Raw genomic sequence first — 11,580 nt, 5'->3', positions numbered from 1 at the left:
GTGGCTGGGGCTCCACGAGCCTTGGCAGGGCTGTGCACCTCTGCCTGACACTGGACTTGGAGTCACTAAGTGAGCTTTTCACTTGGGGACTGATGTACAGCAGAGGGGAGAGAGACCGAGGCCCAGAGCAGGATTCCACAGAAGGACTGGGGAAAAGCCTGTCCTGTTGCTCCATCTCTGAGCTCTAAAAATGCAGCAGACCTTTCCAGCCCTCAAATGTGTGTGGCAATGCACGGCTTCACTCTTGGCCTGGTGGGCCTCATTCAGTTGCATTTTGGTTCTGAGGCCTCTCCCCTGCCACAGACACAGCACTGGGTACGGGGAGTACAGGCTTTCCCATCACCTCTCCATCCTCCAGAGGATGTGCTTTTGAATCCCTGCCCTATGCTGAGAATAACAAAGGGACCTGTTGTGATCCTCTGTGTGTGGACTGATTTATACCTCTGTGAATACACAAATCCCCACACAAATAAGGACTTCCGGAAACGATCTCAACCAATTTTTCATTTTTTGGTTCCCAGGCTGCTCCTTAGATATCTCTTCCAGACACTTCTAAGATTCCTTGGATTATTTTATCCATCATTACAAATCAATACATCTTGTTACTGAGGCAGATTTTTTTAAGACATGTAGTTACATTTACAGGTATCACTGAAATTTTTTGAGTATTCACATACGTGCAAAAATATTGAGGAAGATGCAGGTGCATTTAATTGTTCTCATTCAATACTTCCCTACTAGAGGCAGCTTGAAAATCTTTGTGAGAAGTTACATCCTTAACCAACAGAAGAGTTTTCTGTAGGGGGGTGCAGTCCTCTAGATGGCACTCGAAGCTGTGTTTTCGCTGTTTTGGAGTATGCAGATATTGTGGGACTAAGAGGAAAACTACTTCCTCCTCCACTTGAAAGCTCAAATCTGACAGTGCTGGATTAGTTGTTTAGTGGGGCAGAGTTTTTGGACAAGCTGGCAGAATTGTCTCATGGCCATATGAGACTTGTGTGGGTTCAGGTTCAGCTTATAGAGGAAAAATTTACATTTATGGGAGTGCTCTTTTATTTTCTCTACTGATATCATTGTTGATTTTCCTCTATATATGAAGGGGTGGTTTACAATTAAGACAATGAATGAGATCTAAGATGAACTTGAGTTTATTTTCCTGGTTTCTTGTGAGACATTTTAGGCCCCTTCAAGACTTGATTCTTATTTACTTATTCTCTATTAAAAACATAGACTATCATGTAAATTATGAAACCATTTATGAAAGAGGTAATAATAATCCCTATGCATGCATAGGTTACTTATCTCTTTCATTTAGATTGTGATTTCTTCAACCTAAGAACTGTACCAAATGTAAGCTGGGGCCTCTAGTGGTACTCACTAGCATCTTTTTACTGTCCTTGAATGGATTAGATACTAGGAAAAGGTTCTTCATCTAGAGGATGGTTGGGCACTGGAAAAGGCTCCTCAGGGAAGTTGTCCTGGTATTGAGCCTGACAGAGTTCAAGAAGCATTTGGATGGCACTCTTGGACGTGTGGCATGATTCACGAGGATGTCATGTGTAGAGCCAGGAGCTGGACCTTGTGGATCCCTTCCATCTCAGGATATTCTATGATTTTCTAGTTTGATTGCAGGCTGCTCAAATTTTTGCCAGTATTGGTTTATTTATGTCAATAAGGAGTTGCTGACTTGGATCTTGAGCAAGGATGCTCTTCTCTGATCAGCTCATCTCATGTACCTGTGTTACGAGGGAGTACAACACAAGTGAACCAGCCCTCTGCTTTATCTGAGTGCCTCTCACGTGGAGCTGCTGCACTGCTCTCTCCCAGCAGCCCCATTTCTGAGAGCCCTTGGTTCGGTGCAGTGGCTACAGCACTGCTGACAGCAATGCAGACGACAGCAAGACAGGACCAGGCTCGCTCCACAGGGTATGAGTACTGACAAGACTGCAAAGCCACCTGGCTTCACACTCTGGACACCTGCTTGTTCCAAAAGCTTTAGTATAATCTGTTTTCATTTTTTTCCTGCTGTTACCTAGGATTTTCTTTTACCGATTCCTCCAGATAAAACATACCTCCATTGTTTTCATCCAGGTACTGAGAAAACATTACACCTGCCAATTATGCTGTATCAAGGTACACTTAATTTCTTGACAGTCGTAAATATCTCCCTAATCCCTAGAAGACAACTCCTGGGTCCTCACTGACTCACAGACCACTGCTCTCTGCAGCTTTCCGAGGAGGGAAAGTAGAGAGGAAGGTGCTGATCCCTTCTCTCTGATATCCAGGGATAGGATGTGTGGCAGTGGTTCAAAGCTGCATGAGGGGAGGTTTAGACTGGACATTAGAAAACATTTCCTTACCAAGAGAGGTTGTCAAACAAACTTGTCTCAAGTGGTGTTTGATGCCCCAAGCCTGTCAGTGTTCAAGAGGCATTTGGACAATGCCCTTAACAACAAGTTGGGGCTGTTCAGCCTGGAGAGGAGAAGGTTGTGTGGAGACCTTATAGCAACCTTCCTGTATCTGAAGGGGGCCTACAGGGAAGGTGGAGAGGGGCTCTTCATCAGGAGTAATGGGTACAAACTGAAAAAAGGGAAATTCAGGTTAGATATTAGGAAGAAATTCTTTACTGTGAGGGTGGTGAGATACTGGAACAGGTTGCCCAGACACACTGCAGATGCCCCAACCCTGGCACTATTTAAGGCCAGGTTGGATAAGGCCTTGAGCTACGTGGTCTAGTGGGAGGTGTCCCTGCCCATGGCAGCGGGATTGGAACTAGACAATCTTTGAGGTCTCTTCCAAGCCCTTAACATTGTATGATTCTATGATATAGAAATGAAGAGCATCTCACCTTACAAATGGTTAGATCAAGTACACTTCATTTACAATCCAGTTGCTAAATGTTTTGCTGTATCTGCTTTCCCTGTACAAAGAAGAACATGAGGAAAGGAAATAGAGGATTAGAAAACTACCATAACGAGACCTGTTGCAAATTTAAGCCGAGATTTTCAGAATCAGAAATGTCAGTAACTCACGCTAGTCGAGTTATTTATTCATATGGTGAGTTTATTGTGACTTAATAATACAGACAGTGTTTTTTTGGTACATGTGAAGGCTGTCACATATGCACTCTGGTTTCCATTGTGCCCTTGAGAGAAGCATTGATATAAACAAAGAAGCAAATAATTATATACACCTCCTTTCCCGAAAATCTTTGAAGCAATTCCACCAGTGTGGTAGATCATTCTAAGCATTTAACTATCCCATAAATATATACATTAAAATTTATTTATCCACATCTGAATAATTATTCTTTGTAAGTATGTTTTATTTTGGTATCTTAAAAATGTGAATTAGTTACAAGTTTTTGGTCTTGAAATTATTCTGTTGGGTTTTGGTTTGGTATTTTTAAAATCTCTTAAGGCTAAATATGACCCACCACAATAATAAAAAAATGAGAAGAGAGGAAGAGGTAAAAGCATTAGTGTCTCTACACTAGTATTTAAATTTTATTTTATATTTTAAAATGTTTGTGGAATATACATACTACTTTAGCTGAAATAAAGAAAAACATTTTAATAAGAAAGCAAAAGTAGGTCAGAAAGGTCCAAAATCTAAACATGTAAATATAGTTCTTATAGTACTAGTTTATAACCCATTCTGGAAATAATCTGTAATCTAAATGTAATTACATTGTGTGTTTTGAGAAGCCTATTTAAAAAACCTTTTGCTATCATTGAGCCTTTCAATCGTTTACTTTCATGATTCAGGTATATTTTTTCAGACTTTGTTCAAACTATGGGCTCCTCTGTACTTGTCATAACTATTGCCTTTGGTGCAGATTTGAAGAAATCATTATTTTTATAAGTGCATCATATAGTACATCCAGGTACTTGAAAATTTACATGTGGTAAATTCTGTTCAACTCTTTTCATTGATACCAGCTTTGGGTTTTCATTTTCAGTTACTAGAAAATTAAAAAAACACATTCTTTTCTGTACATGTAGATGATTTTGTTTTCATTGAGGACTGAGAACATGCAACCTTCATTTGGTTGTATCTCCATCAATATTAGATTTACTATCTTTTTCTTCCTCCAACAAGATTAGTTCAGTTCTTGCCAAAGATGTCACAATAGATGAGGCCCCATCAGTTTCAACTTTTTCATTACTTGTTGTTTCTTTAGGTGATAAGCTTTCCTGTGCATCAAAAAATACGTCAGGTTTATCTGATGGGCTATCTTCATCTGAGATTCTTCCCTCTTTATGACCCATCTCTTCTTTTTCAACAGACTTAGCCTTTTTAGAAGGAGATGTGAAACCAAGCTTGGGAAATCTAAACCATCCAGTTTTTTCAGTTTGCTTAGAGGAATCATCTGATGTGTCAGCAGATTTCATATCTTCTGGATCTGATTTTTTTACTTCTGTTTTTACATCTGTGCTTGTTTCATCACTAGAAGATGAAAAGCCAACACCTGGAAGCCAAAACTTGAATCTTCCAGGAGATCTTTTGCTATCAGTCTTTTCTTTCTCATTGGTTTTTGCTTTTTCTTCACCTTCCATGGCTTCAGCTACATCTTCATCTTTAGAGAGAGGACCCGAAGTTATTCTCTCTGGTGATTTATGAGGAAGACTCTCTTCAAGTTTACTGGAAGGCTTTACTTCAGTAACATATGTTTTTAACTTTGGCAAACTTACTTCTCCACTAAATTTTTCAGACTCATGATGTGGTTTGTCAGATAGTTTAAGCTCAGCACTGCCAGTTCTCTGTGCTGCTACTCCAAAGCTTTCCTCAGCACATGTAGGTTTTTTCACTGATCCACCTTCTGTTGGAGATGGTTGCTGGACTACCACTTCTAAGTCACTGTGTGATTCAGGCAACTTTGCCTTCAGCAACGAGAATCCCAGTGTAGCAGTTTTGACTTTTGATGACAGAATCTCTGATTCTTTCAGTATTTCAGTAGTGTAAATCTCACACCTTTCAATAGCAACGTGTTCAGGTTCTACTTTCTCACTTACCTCCTGGCCTTCTACATAAGACCAGTGAACGTCTTGCCCTGTACTTGAAAGGGAGGACTCTATGGTAGTTGTCATTTGTGCTGTTTTAATGTCAGGTTCAGTCAGCGTCAGAATTTTGCTTTTTGCTTTTTGAATACTTGCCTCTAGAGCCCCTGGTGTTTCATCAGAGATAGCAGAGCTTGCTTCCAGTTGCACTACCTCAATATCAGCACTAGATCCCTTTGGATCTGTTACCACTTTTGACACTAAAACATCAGCTTCAATTGGGAGAGTTTTAAAAGTGAATCTTGGTATTTTTAGTTTGGGAATTCTTACAATTACTTCTGGGCCACGTTGTGATTGGTCCACTGTTTCCCCTATTATTCTGGTAGGTGCTTCCATATAATCTAGAGCTGGACTTTTCAGGCCAATAGATCCTTCTGGTTTTTGTAACTGCATCTCTGCTGTGCCTATTTCACTTTCAGATACTGACTCAGCTTCTGACTTTGTCACATTGATATCATCTTCAAAACCCTTGATTTCTGAATGAAACATTCCAAACTTCGGAATCTTAAACTTGTATGCTTTAGTTTTACTTGTTTCTGCTCTATCTTCTACTTGCACTTCCACTCCTGCAGACACATCCTTTTCAACACTTTTCACTTGAAATTTCGTTTCAGGATCTACTCTAGTAATTTTAACATTCGTCTTCACTCCTGGAACTTCTACCTTTAGATCTTCCAGCTTAGCAGTAACGTAAGTACCATCTTCTGATCCCTTTGTTGTAGACCATTCACACATAGTCCTTTTAAACTGACTTTCTTCACTGTCTTTTCCTACAATTTTCACCTCACCCTTTATCTTTCCTTTTTCAATTGTTGCCTCTTTATTTTGAATATCTAAATCTTCCTTTGGAGGACTAACACCTATTTTCACCTGTGTTGCATCCAGAGTAACTCCAGTTGATGATGGTTTGCATCCTACTCCTGAAGTCTCTAATTTAGAGGAACTTTCTATGTTTGGGACTTCCATATCCGGTGGTTTGACTTTATGCTCTTGATGAGTCAGAGTACCTGTAGGAAACTTACTTGTTAAACTGTTGTCTTTGTCAATTTCTGAAGCATTTAGGTATGATTTAGGCAATTCTGCTGCAGACACTGTGAATTCTGAAGTATGCAATTTTTGTCCTTCAGCACCACGCTTAACTATGTCTGCATAAGTTTCAGTTTTTGGAATATTCACTCTACTATCTGTTCTTTCTGTGGACAATGAAATATCTCCTTCCATCTTTGACAAGCTAACATCAGAACTCTTCACAGAATCTTCAAATTTTTTAATCCCTTCTTTTCCAATAGTAATTTCAGCAACTGCATGTGGTAATGAGAAGGTATTTTCGGGAATACTTGTTTCAGTTTGTACTTTTGCAGAGGGAATGCTCACCTGAGTTTTTTCCATACTTCTTTCAATATCAGCATCACTCTTTTTTTCCTTTAAGGATGTCCTGCCAAATGAAGGTATTCTGAATTTTGGCATTTTAAACCATCCCTGATGTTCTTCAGTCCGAACTTCTTCAGTTTTTATTTCATGTTCTTCTTTTAATTTGATTTCTTTGTCCTCAAGACTCTCAATAGCTCCCTCTGTCCTTGGTTTAGACACTGACTGGGGGCTTATTGGAGCTTCAATGCCATCAGTCAGATCTTGGGGTGTTTTTATCTTACAAACAACTACTCCAGGATCTGACATATCAGATAAAAGTTCTGATGCTGGAACTCCCACAGCAATGTCAGCAATTTCATTTGTTATTTTTAGCTGAGGTTGTTCAGCTTCTATTTTTGGAGAGCTGATCTCTGCCTCTGGGCATTTCCCTTTTGTTAGAGAGATTCCAAACTTTGGTTTCTGGAATTTGGGAATTTTCATCTTCCCTTCAGGATCTTCCAATTTCACTTTTCTTCCATCCACAACTGACAATCTTTCTGTTACTATATCAGGGCTCTTCAGTTCAACTGAAGCTTCTCCTTTGGGGATCTTAATACCTGTTTTTTGAATGTTACATTCATCGGTAGAGCTTGACTTTAGGTCAACCTGCTGAAAACTCCCCTCTGAGGGAGTCAGAGAGGCATCAGTCTTTGCTGAGCTGATTCCCATTTTGTTTTGAAAAGTTTCAGTTTCTATTTTGGAAAATTCTGACGTGTGGAACTTAACATCAGCCACTTTTATGTTTATTTGTGCCCCTTCTTCGGTCCTTTCGGAATGACTTCTTTCTATATCAGGTATCTGAATTGAATCATCACCATCTCTTTCTGTTTTAAGAAGAGTAGCATCAACTTCAACTTTTGACGAATGAGACTGAGATTTTGGAACCTTGATCTTGGAGAGTGAAATTTTAGGCATGACAAATTGAGGCTTTTTAACTGGACTTTTTTGTTCAACTTTTCCTGTAGATATTTCCAGATCAAGGGCTGTCCCACTACCTTCATCAACCACTGCAGTTCCTCGCACTTCTGTGTCTATTCTGCTTGACATTACAGCAAGCTTTTGGTCTTCCAGGTTTGCTCCAGAATCCAGTTTAACACTTGCTTCCTTCTTTGGTGACCAACTGAAGGACGGAAGTTTGAACTTTGGCATTTTGAAATGTCCTTCTTTCTCTTCTCCATCTCCATCTGGCTTTATTTCCCCTTTGATTTTTAGTGCTGAATCTGAATCCTGAATGTCACTGTCTGGTTTTGGAACAGAAATGTCAGCTGAAGGGAGGTGAACATCAACCTCTGATGCCTTACTGTCAACTTGAGGGCTGTAAGTCTCTATTCCTGTGCCACATTCCACCTCCAAGTTTGGTCCTTCAACAACAGCAATGTCAGATATTTCTACTGTTGCTTTTAGTTGGGGAACCTTGACTTCTGATTTGGATTGGCTGACCTCCTTTTCTGGCCCTTTCCCTTTAGAAAGTGTAATTCCTAACTTTGGCATTTGGAATTTAGACATTTTTGTTTTCCCTTCAGGACCTTCAGCTTTTATTTCTACATCACTCACAGCAATTTCACTTGATGTTCTCTCAACACTTGCGTCAGGACTCTTCATCTCAAGTGAACCTTCAGTTGTCATCTTAATGCCTGAGGTGGAGAGGCTGGCATCATCAGCAGCTGATTTCAATTTTAGATCATCTTCTTCACACATACGAAGTATGACCTCACCTGTAGGCCTGCTAACATCCATGTCTATTTCAGGAGCTTTGACTTCCGGTTTGGAAAATTCCAAAGTTGGGACCATAACTTTTGGCATTTTTATGCCCATTCCTGCATTTTCCCCACTAACCTCTTTCTCAGATTTCTGTATTGAAACATCTTCTTTTTCTTGTTTGGGACCACAAACATCAGTCCCGAGTACAGGCAGAGAGACTTGGACTTTCTGACCCTTAATTTTAGGGAATGAGATCTTTGGCATGGTAAATTGGGACTTCTTGTTTCTGACCTTTTCACCATCTTTTTCTATAGATGTATCAAGTTCTACATGAACGTATTGATTCTCAGGAGTAGGAAAAGTTAATTCAGAGTCTGTGTCTCCAGATAAAGTAGACAAAAGTGGTTCTTCCAGATGTTCCTCAGCCTGAGACGGGACAATAGCTTCTTTCTTTGGTGACCAACGAAATGAAGGCAGTTTGAATTTTGATGATTTAGATTTGTTTTCTTTCTCCTCAGTATCCTTCTCTCCAGAAATTACTACGTGTTCTGCCTTGCAGTCTAAATCTGCACCATGGATTTCTCCTTCTAATTTTGGCATGGTAACTTCTATTGGTGAGAGATTAGAATCTAGTGTTGGTGCATCCAAAATAACTTGAAGTGAAGGCTTGTGCAACTTGACACCTAACTTGGCGTCAGACATCTGAGTTGGTTTTCCAATATCAGGATCAGTTAAATCAGATGTTATCCTTCCCTTGGAAACATCAGATTCCACTTTCAAACCAATGTCACTTTCTGATGCTTTACCCTTAGACCAAATTCCAAATTTTGGTTTTCGCAATTTAGGAAGTTTAACAGTTACATCTGTGTCACTCAAAGATACTCCAGCAGCTCTTGTTTTACCTTCTGGTTTAAGACCTTCTTGCTCCACAAAATCATCTTCATTTAAAATTTCAAAATCTGAAAGATTTTCATCTGCAAGAGAAGGTATTTTTGATTCAGATTCTGTTAGATTAATCTGGTATTTAGTAAGTGTAATATCCTCTTTTTGAAATGAGGACTCAGGGTCAACTACAGATGAACTCAAATCAACTTTGGAGAAACCCAAGCTAGGAATTCTGAACTTAGTAGTTTTAGATATATTATCTCCCTTTAAGTCTGGCAAGGGTTTAGATCTGACACTACCTGAAAGAACAGCAGGAGTATCCTCTGTAACAGAACAACTAAGAGATTCTGACAATGAAACATCAACTTTGGACTTACTTTCTGGATGAGGTTTGAAACTTTTGGAAAGAGAAACCTTAGGCATTCTAAATAGAGAACTTCCAGATTTACCCATCTCGTCCTCTTTAGAAAACAAAGAATCTACAGGAACTTCAGAACTAGGCACCTGAACCTGCACCTCAGGCAGGGTAATGTCCACTACGGTGGCTCCCGAGGGCACCGTCACCTGGGGCTCCTTGAGGCTCACGTCCACCTCGTCAGCCACGCTGCCCTTGGCCTCTCTGCTGCTGGACCAGCCAAAGGAAGGCATGCCGAACTTGGGCATCTTGAACTTGCCGTCCTTGCTCTTGCCGGTCTCCTTCTCTGGGGCTTTTGCTTCCCCTTCCAGGCTGAGGCCCGCCTCGGGCGCCTGCACGTCAACGCTGGCCTTGGGAAGGGTGACGTCCACGGAAGGCATGCTGATGTCCACCTTGGGAGCCTTGATGTCAGCTTTGGGCATTTTCAGGGAGGGCTTTTCCAGCTTCCAGCCGGCCCCTTCCGCCTTGGCGCCGGGCACCTCGGCTTTGAGGTCCAGGCCGGGGCCCTCCCCTGCTGCCGTCACGGTGGCGGAGGGGAGCTCGACCTCTGCGCTGGGCAGGCTGACCTCGGGCCCTTCCGCCTTGGGGGAGGACACTCCGAATTTGGGTTTGTCGAACTTGGGCATCTTAAGCTTCCCTTTCAGGCCCGAGGCTTCCACTTTGGCCCCGTCGAGCGAGACTTCAGCGGAGGGTGCTTTGAGGTCTATCTCGGGCGCCTGGAGCTCCAGGGAGCCTTCCACGGAGGGCAGCTTGATGTCAGGGGCCGCGATGCTGACGTCGGCGGCGCCGGACTTCAGCTCTGCCTGCGGGAGGCTGACGTCTGCCTCCACTTTGGGAGCCTTGACGGTGGGCTTGGAGAACACCACGCTGGGCATCTTGACTTTGGGCATGTGTATTTTCATGCCGCCGCCTCAACCTTGCCGGCAGTCACCTCCAGGCCGCCTTCGGCCTCGGGCCCTGCAGGCCGACTTCGCCCTCCTGGCCTTTGGGCAGCGACACCTCGGCCTTTGGCAGGCTGACCTGTGCGTGGGGAGCTTTGACTTTGGGCAGCTTGACGCTGGGCATCTTGACGTCCGGCATCTTGAATCGACCTTTCTCGCCCTCTCCTGCGGTGCCCGCCTCCACCCTCACCTCCACGCCGGGCGCTTGGATCTCGGCCCCGGGCAGGGTCACCTCCACTTCGGCGGCTCCTGAGGGCAGCGTCACATGGGGCTCCTTGAGGCTGACGTCCAGCTCGGCCGCTCCCGAGGGCACCGTCACCTGGGGCTCCTTGAGGCTCACGCCCACCTCGGGCGGCCACGCTGCCCTTGGCCTCTCTGCTGCTGGACCAGCCAAAGGAAGGCATGCCGAACTTGGGCATCTTGAACTTGCCGTCCTTGCTCTTGCCGGTCTCCTTCTCTGGGGCTTTTGCTTCCCTTCCAGGCTGAGGCCCGCCTCGGGCGCCTGCACGTCAACGCTGGCCTTGGGAAGGGTGACGTCCACGGAAGGCATGCTGATGTCCACCTTGGGAGCCTTGATGTCAGCTTTGGGCATTTTCAGGGAGGGCTTTTCTAGCTTCCAGCCGGACCCTTCCGCCTTGGCGCCGGGCACCTCGGCTTTGAGGTCCAGGCCGGGCCCTCCCTGCTGCCGCCACGGTGGCGGAGGGGAGCTCGACCTCTGCGCTGGGCAGGCTGACCTCGGGCCCTTCCGCCTTGGGGAGGACACTCCGAATTTGGGCTTGTCGAACTTGGGCATCTTAAGCTTCCCTTTCAGGCCCGAGGCTTCCACTTTGGCCCCGTCGAGCGAGACTTCAGCGGAGGGTGCTTTGAGGTCTATCTCGGGCGCCTGAGCTCCAGGGAGCCTTCCACGGAGGGCAGCTTGATGTCAGGGGCCGCGATGCTGACGCCGGGCGGCGCCGGCCTTCAGCTCTGCCTGCGGGAGGCTGACGCCTGCCTCCACTTTGGGAGCCTTGACGGTGGGCTTGGAGAACACCACGCTGGGCACCTTGACTTTGGGCATGTGTATTTTCATGCCGCCGCCTCAACCTTGCCGGCAGTCACCTCCAGGCCGCCTTCGGCCTCGGGGCCCTGCAGGCCGACTTCGCCCTCCTGGCCTTTGGGCAGCGACACC

At 44.1% G+C, this 11,580-nt stretch overlaps 1 protein-coding gene across 1 annotated transcript in view; it reads right to left on the bottom strand.

Annotated features, from left to right (window-relative positions):
- Nucleotides 1–3,060: 3,060 nt before the first annotated feature.
- AHNAK2 (AHNAK nucleoprotein 2) overlaps nucleotides 3,061–11,580 on the bottom strand; it is a 74,219-nt gene continuing 65,699 nt past the window's right edge. The window contains 5 exon segments of the mRNA XM_050335587.1: nucleotides 3,061–10,384; nucleotides 10,387–10,422; nucleotides 10,425–10,712; nucleotides 10,759–10,884; nucleotides 10,887–10,974. Coding sequence (XP_050191544.1) covers nucleotides 4,044–10,384; nucleotides 10,387–10,422; nucleotides 10,425–10,712; nucleotides 10,759–10,884; nucleotides 10,887–10,974 — 6,879 coding nt within the window. The 3' untranslated portion in view covers nucleotides 3,061–4,043.

Source organism: Myiozetetes cayanensis, unplaced genomic scaffold (assembly GCF_022539395.1).
Source record: "Myiozetetes cayanensis isolate MyiCay16 unplaced genomic scaffold, myiCay2020 scf6-25, whole genome shotgun sequence".
Lineage (NCBI taxonomy): Eukaryota > Metazoa > Chordata > Aves > Passeriformes > Tyrannidae > Myiozetetes > Myiozetetes cayanensis.
This window is presented reverse-complemented; position numbering and strand designations above follow the sequence as displayed.